Here is a 15,811-nt window from a genome sequence, read left to right on the forward strand (position 1 = left end):
GTGGATAATGATATAATGAAAATGAATGACGGACTCACTCCTTGTTCCACCCCCATCATATCACTTAAATTCACAGCCAGTGAATACACCACATAACTACTTTTAGACCCACAGCTTCAACCCTACCTCCTCCCAAATCTTTTTCCAGTCACCACAGGCCCTCCCTCACAAAACTAACCCTCCTTACACTCAGCCGTACTGCATCAGTATACCTGCACCTAACGATGTGCAGAGGCAGAAAACTACAGATAAATCTGATCAGATATTGTTGTTTAAAGCTTACACATGCTGAAGATGAAGTGCAAGCTCAAGTGAAAATATATAATGAGGGCTACGCTGTGATTTGAGAACAGGCCAATACCAAATAAATTACAATAACTGCCAGATGAAACTAGAGGATTGGGCTATGTTTAATGGGATCAAATAAGTCCAGTACAATGGAAGTATACTCAAGATAAAGATTGGGAAATTAAAATCAGAACACGATGAAAAGAATTCAACAAGAGGGAATTTTTTTGTACAGAGGATGGTTCACATGTGGAATGAACTTCCTATGGAAGTGGTGGATGTAGGTACAATTACAATGTTTAACAGACACTGGAAATGTGTGGAGGGATATGGGCCAGGAGCAGGCAGGTGGAACTAGTTGAGTTTGTGGTTATGTTCAACATGGACTGGTTGGACCGAAGGGTCTGTTTCTATGCTGTATGAAAATAAGATAGTATAATGAGTCTATAACTGATACGGTTAATAAGAATGAACCAGGGCTACAGGAAGTTCTGAAAAGAAAAAAAATGAGGAAACAAAGATTACAGGAAAAGGCTGGTAAGACAAATTATCTACAGGCCTATCAATATCTCTTAATTCAATGATGTTGTATGCTCAGAGACACAGGTTTTCACCATTGGTATCATGTTACTAAATAATCCAATTTTTGCCCCTCAGCTTTGCACAACAGGCTCAAGGGAACTGAACATCCTACACCTGTTCCTATATTCTCAGATATTTGGGCATGAGGGCAGGTCCCATGAGGCAGTGTGCTCGAGTGCAAAATTTACCTAATTTTCTTCTGCTACCTCAATATTAAGACATCGCAACTGAAAACAATGCAGCTTGATGGGTCGTTGTCATTGTGACCAATTGATAGAAATTTCTTCCTAGTCATTGATATCAATTCCACATCTTGCAAGTTTCAGAAGCATTTCTTTTGTCCTTCCCTAGAAACCTGGCCATTTGGGAGTTCTTGATTAAAAATGCATTCTAAACTACTACTAGCCAGCTGTTCTGTGCCACATATCAGCTTTCCCCACCATTCTTTCATTTTAAAATCATGCTGTTGCACTCAAAACTTGTTCTTTCCACAAGTGCTGTCAGACCTGCTGAGTCTTTTTGCAGTGTTGCCTTTTACTTATGTTTTGAAACATTGGCTCTTATTTCTATGATGAAGTAACATCTATCTGCTGTGACCAGCCTTTTTAGACTCTAAAGCACTGCTGCATTCCAGTCACCAACTTGCATTGTTCTCTAAAGATTATTGTTTCCTGTGGAGAAGTAGCACAAGTAACTCACATTGAAACTGATCAGTATTTTCCTCACTGCTGAAACTGATTGGCCTCTGCTTGGTTTCAAGTTCTGTCAGGCAGAAAAGCCAGCACAAAATCATGCCAAAAGAGCTTCCTAAAGTTATTTTTATACAAAAACTGACACTCCATTTTCTATAAACATGAAAACTCAATTAATTTATATTCAATAGGCTTTATATACTTAATGCCTGTCTTCCCTTTGAATCAAAGTAGAAGCACGTGAGAGAAACATGCTGCTGCCGTAATTGATTAGTCCAAATAGTCTTTGCTGCAAGTTGCACCAATGGTATTTTTGTAGTGGGCATGAAAATCAAGAATATTAAAACAGGAAAAGAAAATCAGACAGTCATGATCACACTTTCATCTGACTTTCAAAGGCAAAAAGAAGGGCCGTAATTCAAAATTTCTCAACTCTAAAACCACCCAGACAGGATCATAATGCTAATTGCTCAACAACTACCTGCTACTGCTAGCAATGTCCCCACTCAAGAGTGGGCTGTGCAAAACTTTTGCTTAAACTTTTTAGTGTGTATTTTGTTACAAGTCCATATAAAGAAAGAATGCACCATTCCATTTCTTGCATTAAAATTAAGAAAACTCAAGTACCAATCACTTTCCATTTTAATTTATCAACAATTTAATGATACTTACACTATTTTTTAAAATTACATAGACTATCACCTTTATTGTCAATCATTGATATCACTTCCTGGAGAACTTGAAGGCAAAAGCAGCGGCAAGTTAAACAGACAGTATGAACGTAGGAATTCCTACAAAGGTCAGGACCAAAGCAGCTACTGCTTAAGTATGATCCAAGCAGCTAAATGCAGCTTTTCAAGCTCTTCCTTTTATCAAAAATCTCCAATGTCAATGATGTGAAATAAATGCCAACAAGCAGATCATGGTCAACAAACATGCTATATCCCAAATTTTAAATATAAAATGACAAATATTTATCCTTGCAGCTCAACATTACCACAATCTCCAGGCACCAACATCCTAGGAGTTACCATCAGCCAGAAAATTGGATAACATCAGCTATATAAACAAATAGCACAACAGCAGGTCAGAGACTGGGACCGAACTAACCAACATCTGCCCAACAAAATGTATGAGTGTAGTAGTATACTTTGTCTGAAAGAAGTGTAGCTCCAATAATTAAGCAACTCAACACCATCCAAGGCAAAATACCTTGGTGGATGGGCACCCCATTCACTGTAGTTGATGCATACAGCTATCACTGCCTAAAAGATGCACTCCAACAGTTCAACAACCATTTGGTATCAACTTCCAAATCCACCAAGAACAGTGAATGTGCTTGAGTGTTACTAACCACAAAACCCTCAAAAGTTCTGAATCAGTATGAGGCACACCTGCGATAGGGTTAACCCTATCGCAGAAGGGTGACATGTTTCAAAGTGACAATTCATCAGATTGGAATTAACCTGTTGAGTTTTAGTTAATTTAACATCCAAGTAAAAAAGTATAGGTCGACTTTAATGCAGAAACATTAAAAGTAAAATGGAGTAGAAAATACTGCACAATGAAGTACAGTTGTACAACACAGGAAAATGGGAGGGGTGGCATTCTGTTTTGGTATGATGGCCATTGGCGATTAGTGGAGTTCCACAGGCATCAGTGTTGGGGCTATAAATTATTTGTGTTATACAATGACTATCTGGACAAGGCAATGGAGGGTACTGTGGCTAAGTGTGCAGAGGACAGACAGGTTGAGGGACAGGTGGTGTTGAGGAAGCTGAGAGGCTGTAGAAGGACTTGGGCATGCTAAGCAAATGGGCAAAAAAGTGGTAGATGAAGTACAACACTGGAAAGCATGAGGTTACGCACTTTGGGAGAAAGAACAGGAATAGTCTAATTTTCCAGCAGTGAAAGGCTTTGGAAATCCGAAGCCAAAAATGATTTGGAGTCACAGTTTGCAATCTTAAGGTTAACAATCAGGTTCAGTTGGAAAAGCAAATGCAATATTGACATTCATTTCAAGACTAGAATACAACAGATGTGCTGCCCAGACCATACAAGGCTCAGGTCAGACTACATTTGGAATATTGACAGTTTTGGGCCCTGTAAGAACAGGTGTTGTGGAAGAGGTTTACAAGAATGATCCCAGGGTGAAAGGCTTATCAGATGAAGATCAGTTGAGAACTTTAGGTTTGTACTCAAAGTATAGAAGGATGAGCAAGGGGATTTCATTGAACTTTATAGAAGAATACAGAGAACTGGATGGAGTGGATATGAAGATGTTGTTTCCACTAGGAAAGACTTCGACCTGATGGCACAGCCTCAGAATGAATGGACAACCCTCAAGAACTGAGATGAGGAATTTCTTCAGCTAGTGAGTGGCTAATTCGTGGAACTAGTTGCCACAGAAGGTTGTAGAGGCCAAGTCATTGAATATATTTAAGACAGGTAGGTTCTTGGATTAGTAAGGGGATCAAGGGATACAGAGAGAAGGCAGGAAAATGGAGGTGAAAAACACATCAATGATCAATGGTCTTATGGTGTCACCAATGCAAATTCTGAAATTTAAGAGAGAATTGCTCAGCTAGATAGCTCTGCCGGTTGTGAATTTACAGTTTAGTGCTGTGAGATAGCAATTCAGAGCATGACAGATTAACAAAAGGGAGGTTCATAAGAAACAACTTGCATTTATTCACATTTTAAAAATAAGGGCACAAGATACTTCACAGAAGGGTTAAACAGTCAGCATCCAGACAGAGCAGACATTAGGAGGGATTAGTAAAAACTTGGAATAAAGCAAAAGTAAAAAAGTTGCTCACGAGAAATATAGATTTCAGGGTAGATGCTGGGGAAATGCACAAACTTACTGGGCTCGAATTTCAAATTGTTGCACCTTGAAACAGGTTGCTTTCCTGCGAGCAAGCCCCCACTTATTAAATGTGCAACTGAATCAACTGGTGGAGTACAGTTGTACAACACAGGAAAATAGGAGTGGTGGCACTCTATTTTGGTATGATGGCAGTTATACAATGGAGAAGAGCATTAACTCTTTGGCTCCAGTATAAATCTTTGCCATCTTTGGAAATTGTGTATTAACAGAATGACCATCCTAGAAGAATTATCCACCCAAAATATTTGACAGCTGCTCATTCAAAATGTTAGCAGTTTCAATGATATTTTTTTTTCTTTTTAAGAAAAGCACAGAGTTTAAACATTTTATGAGCCATAGAAGAAAAGAACACTTGTATTAACTGCGATTCATTGGTTTTGCAGAAGGTCTGACCCACACTACTTGTTCACCAGCAAGTTTCAGGCATCCTGCAGATGATTGCCAATATTGCAAGTCTGGGTGCAAAAGGACTTTCCTAGGTTGCTCTGAGTAATATCCAGATCTGCTCTTCGGATCCCTGCCCAGAACAAGAATGCCTGATGTTTGTGCTGCAAAAATTGAGATCCTGAATATTGCTGCAAGATCCTAATTTTCATAATTTAGTGATGATATCAATAATTCAGTTGAACACATTTTTAATACCAGGGTAAAATGGCAACAGGCAGGGAAGTACTGTGAAAATAAAGCAACATAGATTTTCAAATACAGCCTTGGAAGTGAACAATAGTGTGTCAGGTCACTATGAGGACTGCAAGAAAGAGAGCACCAACTGAAATTCTTGGGCTGACACTTAACAGGTGCTGTTTGATCACCACCTCATCCCCAAAAAAATCCAAAAGTTCTCTGACAAAGATGCATTCTTCACTATCAGGCCTTTTGCTGAGCAGGGTGACCCACTGTATAGTTCTGATTTGAGGTATTCCAACAATTCAACCAATCCTACTTATGGTACTTACTTTACACTGTTAAGCAAGAAAAGCATTAGCATCGAAGCAATTGAGACATTGACCATGCAGGATCTCAAAACGTGATGATGTGCCCATAAAGAAAATATCACAAATTTCCTGCCATTGAGAAATTTAGATGTTATTACCACAAGCCAATATTCAGAAAACTGTATGGACAAAATCATACAGAACTGGATCACATGATACTGTACTAAACTGGAGATACTGACAATATGTATAGTATAACAGCCATTCATTTATAATGATCAAGCAGTGAAATTGAACAGGGAATGGCCCTTCAGCTTCAAACTTCACATTTGGACACTTAGAACTAAAAGGTTAGCCTGCAAAGGATTTCTTTGACTATACACACACATGTATTGCTTAAGTGCTTTAATTTTAAAGCAAAGAAATCAATGACTGGTGCAAAATTGATAAGATTACATACTAGAGATAGCCATTCTGTCCCCAGTCCATCCATCCAGCAAAAATGCTATTGCTTCTCCGAGCTTGAAATATTCAGAAGTTATTTCAACATTTTCCCTTCAATGATATATTGGAATTAGCTCACCCCATAGATTTCATGTGTGACCGACTCCCCAATAGTGGCATTATTAGCTTGTTTCCATGACCCACTGTCTCAATGTGACTAAGTTAATCAATTTGACATTGGGTCTTCTGGTCTGAAGAATTGACATTTCCTCAAGCTTGTCTAACTTGTTTGGTCCACATCTCAACCAGGCAACAACCCAGTCAGCCTGATCAATCAAAATAACAACCTAGTTATTTTTGATTTTATAGCACCATAGGCAGAACTATGATCCATAAAGTGGTAACTGCCATTAAAGTGTCTTAAACTCTTCAAGGAAGATATTTACTGCAACATCCTTAACTATAGATTTAACGTCAGCCCTATGTCAGGGCAAAGTTAAGATTTAATTTGTACGAGAAGCATATAAAACAGAATTACTGTCTAACTGAAAGGCAGTGGCAAATCCCCACAAAAACTGAAGTATTTAAGTTTTTTTTTTAAATAAAATTACTTCTGTAGAAATTACTTTCATAAAACATGTCAAGCCTAATTAAGTGTGCAAGAACTGACTGGTTTCCTTTCATCTGTGGATCATGGACATAAAATAAAAATGTTTTAAGAATGGCGAAGCTTTAGTGACAATTTAAAGACAAGCAGCTAAATCCAGCTTGGTCAACTTAAATGCTGTCTTTATTAAAACAGAATTTAAAGGGTTAGCGTTGATACAAAAATACAAGGCTGGTCACAAATCCAAATGCAAGCATACTTTCTGCTTAAACTGGAAATACCTCTCGTATTATGCTCATGCAAAAAAGTGCACCTTTACAGCACAAGGTCTAATACTGCATCAGTACCAATTCTACAAGCAAGACACGTTCCTTTGCATTAAACATGGCATAATCTACAGAAAGGTACAGCAATGCAATTTTCTGAAGTATCAGAACCCAATGTTTTAAATATGTTCAATATTTGAAGACAAAGCCGCGTTGCTCATTAGATGTACCCATCCAGCATAGTTAGGTAGCGTACCATGGGTGTGGGCGTTAATTTGAAGTTCCTGCATTAGCTCCTGCAGAATTTGTGTTTGCTCTTTGTTTCTGCTGCATTATTTCAGCATCCCTGCAAGAATACAAATTGTACACCATCACATTTCCAATATTTGATTTGAATGTATTCCTGGATAATATTTTGTTTTATCTTGTATATCCACCCTAGAATACATGACTCACAAAAGATAATGGTCATAAATTTAGACTCTCCATATAGAGAAATTAATGCTGGTGCAAAAGTGGGATCCCTTTGGGGTCTGGTCTAGGGATGTCACAGTTGAAATAAGCCATAAATAGTTCTTTACACAGCTCCTTATATAGCACTTTCCAAATCCATAATCACTTCAATTTAGAAGGATGAAGGCAGCAGAAACTTGGGAAGAGCATCCCTTTCCAAGTTCTCCTCCAGCCCACACAATCTTGACTTGGAAATATCATTTCTTCAGTTGACACTGGATCAAAATCCCTCCTTAAATGACATTGTGGGTCTAACTACAGCAGATGAATTGACTGCAATGGTTCGAGGCAGCAACCCACCACCACCTTTTCAAGGGCAGCTAGGGATGGGCAATAAATGCTGGCCCAGCCAGCAATGCCTACATCCCATGAATTAAAAAAATACAATGTAGTACAGACTGTCAGTTTTTCAGAAGTGTAAGTTTTTATAAGTTACCAAATGCATGAATTTTTTTGTTACAGTAATCAACAAGCTTTTCCTATTTCACCAAATTATATTCAGCCCCACCTACATCTAGTTTGGAGAGGATACAGAGTTCCAATGTTAACCAGATGCGAACTAGCCCATTATATATATTTTTAATAATGCCCATTGTTTGTGTCTCTACCCAACGCCCCACTAAAACAAAGTTTTTGACAAAAATACATATACTTGACTTGCTCAGCAAATTGCAATATTTTGGTTCCAGATTATCTGTTGGCTGTTTTATGGTTGACACTGTTTGGTTTACCTCTGCTTTCTGGCTGCAGCAGATAAACCATCATCCTTTCTTTTCCGTTTACTTTGCTCATTTGATTTTTTTGCATTTTTCTGACGAGCAAGTTCTCGTTGATTACCACCTGGGAAGAGAAAAAGTCAACGGTGACTCCCTCAGTTTGATCAGGCCTTCTGCATCACAATACCCTATTTAAAAAGTGTAAGCTTCTATAAATCATGAATTAAGGTTGTGACCCAGTCAAAAATACACAAGTTTCCAGAGAGAAAGGTTAAGAAAATTGATCTCAGCCTTTTTCCTCACTCTTCCATTGGAGATTTAAGTCACTTAGTAGAAAGGCATAACCATAAATTCATTGAGATAATCCCTAGACAGGTTATCTACCACACCATCCACTGTTTAGTGGAATTATTACACTTGAGGTTTGTATTGGAAACAGGAAAACATGCAGATGTCTAGATGCTGCTTACCTCCAATTAATTTGAGCAAGGCATTCCTAAATTTACAGGAATTAATGGTTGAGACAATTTGTCATCTTGCACAGAAAAATAATTACTAATTCACTCAATGTAGAATTAAAAACAAAATAAGCACCCTGCAGAATTCCCACTGTAGCAGACTCAAGGAATTTTCTGTTAGACAAATTCTCAAAATCTGCATTCAAATTTTTACAATGAAATTAAGCAAAACACTCAGGAAAAGGTAGTCTTAAAACCAAGTAACTATTAGATAGATCCCATAGCCGCAGCCTCTGGTCCAAGCATTGGTGCTGCCGGGCCCGACCCTGTCCCACTAGGCTCAACCAGCAGACCCAATCCAAACTCCCACCCCATGCCTGACCTAATCAAATCACAGATCCATCCTCACCAGATGAGCTTTTCTGTTCATCCAGAGTTCCCCTAAACATTCACTCATCTGGCCTCCTTGGACCTTGCTTGTTTCCACAAAATTCTATCTCCAACCTAGCTAGCACCTACTCTTAAAGCGCCCTACAACACACACATTAAACTTAGACAATTTTTTTAAAAAATCAACACTTTCAAAATGTGTTACAGTACATCTGGAGCAGGTCTTCTGATTCAGAGGATTATCTTTCTACTGTAGAAATTTCCAAACAACTTGATGAGATGTTATTGTATGTCTCTGGAACAGATGGGTTTTGAGCTTCCTGGCTCAGAAGCCAGGATACTACCACTGCCCCACTCACTCAAAATATACTTACTCTGACAACTGTTACACAAGTGGCTGTAGGGAGCTATAAATTTCATAAAGTGACAGCTGGGTGCTTCAAAACAGTGTTGCAGTTTGCTTTTTTAACAGTTCTGCACTATATAACAACTGTCAGAACAGAATTATGGCTCTGCATTTCTCAGACAGACTTAAGCATAATGGTCTTGAATGTAGCATTCCAGTTTTCAAAAAGAAAAACCAGGAAAACCTGGCCCACGAGGAGCAGGAAAGCTGATGTTTCAGGTCAGGACCCTTAAGAAATTTCTGAAGGAGAGTCCTGACCCAAAATGTCAAGTTTCCTGTTTCTCTGCTCTTTCCTGTTCCTCCAGCACCTGCAGTTTTTGCTAACTCCAAAATCTAGCCCACAACTCCCAGAGCTAGAGTGCTGTAATGTTAATAAGTTACTGCCACCAGATAATCATTGGCAGTTCTCTATTCTGCAAGTGGTCTGTCAGACAGATCAGATCTTACAAGTTAAATGGAGCTCTGATCTGCACCTTGTACTTGCCTCAGTTAGAAAACAGCAAGTGGCTGGAAAAGCTCAGCAAATCTGGCAGCATCTGTGGAGAGAAATCAGTTAATGTTTCAGGTCAACTGATCCTTCTTCAGTGCCTTGAGTTCTGAGCAAGGGTCTTTCGATGTGAAACATTAACTGATTCGTCTCCACAGATGCTGCCAGACCTGCCAAGCTTTTCCAGCAATCTGTTTGTTTCTGATTTACAGCATCCGCAGTTCTTTTGGTTACCAACTTCATTTTGCCTCCCCAGGTTACCATCATGACACCTTTCTCCTGTCAAAGGTGTAGCTATTCATAGTATTCCAACACAGAATTAGGTCATTACACCCATTATGTCCGTAAAGGTTCTTTGAAAGACTACTCTGCATTCCACTCCTTCTGCTTATAAATCATGGATTTTTCACAAATTACTCATTGGTTTAAACTGCAGACATTCAATATCATTTGCTAGACATTTTCTGCCATTGCAACAAACTCAATTGTCTTTATTGCAATTTAAGTCTTTTTAATAACTTCTAAAAAAGGGCCACTTGGCATTTCCTCCTGTGCATTTTTAACAGTAGACAGGTCCGAATGAAACTGAAAAGCTACTCAGATTGCAGGCAAATCCTTCAACGTGTTCTAATAAGCAAGAGATTTTCAAGTCCAATTAAAAGAAAACAGCAAACTTAAAAATTGGAAGTTATGCCCATACAGTTTGGGCATATTCACAGGTTAGGTAGATACTTGGATGGCTTGCAACACTAACAAAATACATGCAGCTTTTTGATTGGGAGGAAAGACCTGACTCTTGGACCTCAAGTGTAATCAAAGAATTTAATTCAACCTGAGGCTTTTTAAAAACTGCTCTTACTCAACTTCAAAAAGGAGCATTAGGCACTGTTAGGAAACATGCTCCCATACTTATTGCCAAGAGACAAGCGGATGTAATGCAATTGACAGAGTAAGGAACTTCAGTTTCAGTCACTCACTCTTAAGGACAATTTAACAAGTTTTAGTATTTATTACTCAAATCAGAAACAGCAACAAAAATGCCAATGGTCACTGAGTTCAGATCCTTGTGAACTTACAAGGATAGTGCATTCACAGGAGTGTTTTTTCACATTGTAAGATAGATAACCAGTAAATCTAAACCCATGGAATACACGGAAGAAAATGGAAGGTTTCAGAACAAAGCAAATTAAATCACATTTTAAAACACATTGGAGATTTGTAGCCAGTAGAAGAAAGTGCTCAGCCAGTCCCATTGGATGATGATAAAATTTACAAAAACATTGAAAAAAATCAGATTAAGTTTCAAAACAAGTTCCAATTAAGTTTTAGCACACCTGTTTTGTCAGACGTTTACCAGAGTAGGCAGCATTAAAATTATTCTAGTCTCCTATAAAAATCCAATCTACTGCAGAAGGAAGGTCTTTGGAGGTCTTAGTTCATCATGGCAAAGGGCACTAAACAGCATGTGGATTGTATATCATTGTCACTCACTTACCCCAAAAGGAAAAACACCAATTGTTACAATTATGTTCAAGGTGAAACCAAGAATTCTAAGATGACATGAAGTGATAGTATGCATGACGTGACCAATGACAGATTTTTAGAAGATTGAAAGTTTGGGTCAGTACAAAAAAAAATTAACAAGTACCCTCCCCAAAGTCTATTTCTTTAAAAGCAAATCGCTTACAAAGGTTGAGGAAAATGGAATCTAGTACAGACACCCCGAAGTTCATATTGCTTGTTATTCCATGTCTGAATAATAAGTTGAAAAACTGAAAGGAGGCCACAAACAGAACTACATACTAGTAGATATAGAAATGCTTCCACGTCAACCAGTTGCTTTCATTTTAAATGTTTATACTGAAGTATTATTTTATTGCTTTCAAAATGCCGTGTCAGTGATCAGATATTGAATAATGGTCCAGTACTAAACAATTTCTAAAAGCTTTTAGACTGAAAAAACTATATTGCAGTTTTGCTTCTGTCAAAGAGAAGTGAACAATTCATTCTAAAATGAAACTGCAAAGCAAAATATTAACATTGAATGGTAAGTTCCAAGAACAGTTATTTGTGCTACATTAGAATATCCCTTTCCAAAACTCAGTTGAACCGCGTGACTATCTGAAATGAGAAATTCATGTGGGCTCAAGTGAAAAATTGGCTCTGCCTCCTGTAATCTCTAACTGGAGATATTTGAGTTGTATAGATGCAGACTGGGAGATGCAACTATTTGTATAACATTACCAATCAAAAGTCACAGGCTCAAAACATTCATGTAGGGCAAAGCTTCAGCTGCAGCCCTTTCATACAGAGTGAACAATGGTGCCCAATTTGGTTAAATTTTAACTACAATTTACAAGCATCCTCCAACAGCCTAACGGATTGATCCTGAAAATCAATTGTCTAAACTCTAAATTACACCAGTTCAAGCCTCGGTCTCAAAACTCATCACCCCCGCCTCTAACTGTAGCAGTTCATATAACAAGCAACATGATGTGGGCAACCATTAGACTTCAGCTGATAAGTGCCAAATTACAGGTGTACCACTTAAATACAAAGAAATGACAGTTCTCAATGAGATCAACTACAGCTGGACGGTCACTTGCATTACCGTTTGCTGAATCAGCTCTTATCAACATCCACAGATACTATCACTGGAGTGAAACCAGCCATATACATTTTGACTACAAAAACAGGATAGATTCTGGAAGGTTTCCAGTAACACCTCCCAACTCTTCAAAGTCTGTCCACAATCTACAAGACCCACATCAGGAGTGTGATGGAATATTCTCCAATTTCTACATCTCTGATAAACCAAGCTTGAAACCATCCAAAACAAAAAGCAATCTTCTTGATGGAATTCCACCCATTTTCCACATTCAATCCAACCACCATTTAGGCAAGTTGCTGTAGTGTGTACCATCTACAAGATGCAATATAACTATCTAAGAATTTTCCTTCAACATCTGAAAGGATACCACCATGAACTACAAATTCCCTCCAAGCAATACTATCCAATCTTGGAACATTACTACCTCTTAAATATCACTAGGTCAAAATCTTGTAAGGACTTCCCCACAATGCTATGGTGCACCAAACAAACTATTGTAATTCAATGGCTGGCCTACCAGCCTCTTCAAGGTTATGGGCAATAAGTGCTCACATAACCAGCAGCACCTAGATTTCATGAAAGAAAAAAATAACAAACCAAGAACACAACAGGCTTAATGGGTTAAACAGTAGATACAGAAGTATGACAAGAACCCCATAAAACTGGAAGAGAAAGTAGCCAACATAATCAAAGACCCCTCCCACCAGTTAGACTCTCATCGATCCTCTTCCATTGGGCAGAAGATACAAAAGTTTGAACAAACTTACCAACAGCTTTAAGAACTGAATCTTCCCCACTTATCTGACTTACAAACAGACCTTTCACATTTTTGAGCTGATCTTTCTCTGTAGCTATACCACTAGTATGTTTTTTTCTATTACCATAATGCACTTATGCAAGGTATGATTTGTCTTGTTAGCAAGCAAAACAATACTTTTCACAGTGCATGTGTTAAATCAAGGAGTTTAACTGATAATTGTTTTGGACAGAAATTCCTCAACTTATGGGGGAAATCATCAACTGACAGCCAGGCAAGCAAAAAAGAAATTCAGAAAGTATTCTTCTGCCGATCCCCCCAAACCCATTTACCAACTCCAACCAGACAAGAATGGCTTTTTTGAGAGAAATTAGCTCAATGTTGCAATGGCTTTACAAGCCACAAGAGATTTGTATCAGACAAGGTTAGCATAGTGTATGGGGCAACAGACAAAGAGAGCTGAAGAATTTCAAATGGGAGAATCTCTTCCCAAAGGGCTGCGAACTTTCAGTCACTGAACAGGTATCTCAAAACCAGTCGTCAGTAAACCCACTCTTGATTTTTGGACCTAATCATCAGACAGTTTGGATGTGGCTGAGCCAGACCGGGTGGCTCAAGTCACTGAGCCCAGAAGGCAGACTGCAAAGCCAATAACAAGCCAGCACAGTCAATGCAGCACTCGACCCAAAAAAAGCCAACTATTTTCCTCATGTAATGAGGAATTATCAACAGCAGCTTGAGACAGTCAGGTTTTCATACAAGCGAATTTAAAACACCAAATCCTGTACACAAAGATCTTAACAGATATTTGAACATAAAAAACATTGAGACAAATGGGAAGGCACAGCCGACATCAACAATCTGACTACCTAATTGAACAGCAAAGTAGGGTCAAAGGGCCCACTCTAATTACGTGTGTTCTGAGATTCTAGTGAAGGATGGAACAGTTTAAAGGGACTGAATAGCCTCCTCTTGCTCACACCACAACTGCTACATGTAGAAGGAGGCCATTCAACCCAAGTCCACACCAACCCTCTAAACAACATATCACCTCCTACAATATCCCTGTAACCCTGTATTTCACATGGCCAACCCACCTAGCCTGCATACCAACTGGACACTATGGGCAATTTAGCACGGCAAATCCACTTAACCTGCACATTTTTGTATTGTGGGAGGAAACCCACAGTGTCACGGGGATAATGTGCAGACAGTCGCCCGAGGCTACAAACAAGCCCGGGTCCGTGGGTAACCAAGTGTGGAACTGGATGAACACAGCAGGCCAAGCAGCATCTTAGAAGCACAAAAGCTGACGTTTCGGGCCTAGGGGCCTCTATGGCCGAAAAGTCAGCTATTGTGCTCCTAAAATGCTGCTGGGCTCTGTGTTCATCCAGTTCCACACTTTTATTATCTTGGATTCTCCAGCATCTGCAGTTCACATTACCCCGGGTCTCTAGGGCTGTGAGGCAGCAGATCTAGCCACTGAGCTACCATACCTCCTCACTTTCGCTACTTTCGGTGCTTTCACTCAAGAGTCAGGGCCGAGGCCGATCCTCCGTCTGTTACTAGGGAGCTGCGGTTCCATTTCCCTCAAGCTGCAGGAGGGTCATCCCGCCCCCTACCCTTTAACGGCTGCCTGCCGATTTATTTTGAGCCGACGAAAATTCCCGGAGTGCGGACGTGGCAGGGAGAGAGGAGGGGCCAGGTCCAGGTGCCTGTACTCAGGAGCAGGCCGCTCTCAGACAACGAAAAGCAAACAGAAAAGGGTGAGGAGTGGCAAACCAGGGGCCTATCAGCCCTCACCGCCCACCACCCCGTGCCTCTCGCTCCAAGGGCGAACCCGTCGATCGGGGCCTAGGCCTCAGAAAGGCAACGCTCGCAACCCCTCCCTCCTTAAACCTCGCCGGTCGACAATTCAGCTCCGAACCCGTCGTTTCATGGAGACGGAAAAGAGAGAGGCGGGCACCGTATCTCTCTCACCGCTACTCACGGGTCATCCTGTCCTTTTGTTTAATCTCCCACCCCCTGCTGCTGCCGTCGCCGCCGCCGCCACAGCCGAATCCGCTGCCGCCTGCTAACCGCCGCGGGCAGACGACCAAACCTGATGAACTGCTTTCAACCCCGCCCACCACCTCCTGATTAGCTACTACCGTCAGTTCCTACTTCCTGAATGGCTGGTACGCTGTCAATCACGTGTCGTCACACCACAACATGCACGGTTGCGAGAGGATCTCACGTGGGGGAGGGGATTTGAGCCTTTACCCATTGGGCCCTTGTCTTTTTTGGACCGTTAACCAAACCCTGGTAACTTTCACAACTGACTTATGATGCACTGGCAAAAGATTGTTAACTGATACAATTATTTGGATCTATCTGCAGTGCTCCTCCTTGGAAAATGCTCGTACTTTAATCGTTACATGAGCTGGATGCTTTCAATTTTCAGAGAATTTTGTATTTCAACTTCTTTATTCTTCCCCAGAAAAATCCCTCTGGTCATCCACCTGCTTCAGTGTCCCTCCACTGAATGGTTGATGGAATTTTAGTGCTGACACATACACCATTCCATGATTGATGATGAGATGAAGAGTGGGATGAAGCAGAAAATGTATGAATATGCAATGCGTAATACGCATTGAGGATCAAGCTCAGGCTCAAGCAAGGATTGACAAAACAATTAACAGACCCTAAGACAGAGGATAGGAAACTTAGGAATCTATAATGGAAAAATGGATAGAAGAGAAAAAATACTTATCACAGGAAGTCAAAAAT

At 39.9% G+C, this 15,811-nt stretch overlaps 1 protein-coding gene across 5 annotated transcripts in view; it reads right to left on the reverse strand.

Moving 5' to 3' along the window:
* serf2a (small EDRK-rich factor 2a) overlaps positions 1-15,168 on the reverse strand; it is a 52,723-nt gene extending 37,555 nt beyond the window's left edge. For 3 of the 5 annotated variants that reach the window (XM_048562696.2, XM_048562695.2, XM_048562694.2), the window contains exons 1-3: positions 15,033-15,168; positions 7,949-8,057; positions 6,961-7,050 (exon numbers count right to left, since the gene is read on the reverse strand). In XM_048562696.2, coding sequence (XP_048418653.1) covers positions 6,975-7,050; positions 7,949-8,057; positions 15,033-15,039 — 192 coding nt within the window. In that variant the 5' untranslated portion in view covers positions 15,040-15,168 and the 3' untranslated portion in view covers positions 6,961-6,974. Of the gene's footprint in view, positions 1-392; positions 5,517-6,603; positions 7,051-7,948; positions 8,058-15,032 lie in introns of those variants that run through there. The other 2 variants (XM_048562697.2, XM_048562693.2) reach the window with 2 other exon arrangements.
* Between the last annotated feature and the right edge of the window lie 643 nt (positions 15,169-15,811).

This window comes from Stegostoma tigrinum, chromosome 33 (genome assembly GCF_030684315.1).
Source record: "Stegostoma tigrinum isolate sSteTig4 chromosome 33, sSteTig4.hap1, whole genome shotgun sequence".
NCBI lineage: Eukaryota > Metazoa > Chordata > Chondrichthyes > Orectolobiformes > Stegostomatidae > Stegostoma > Stegostoma tigrinum.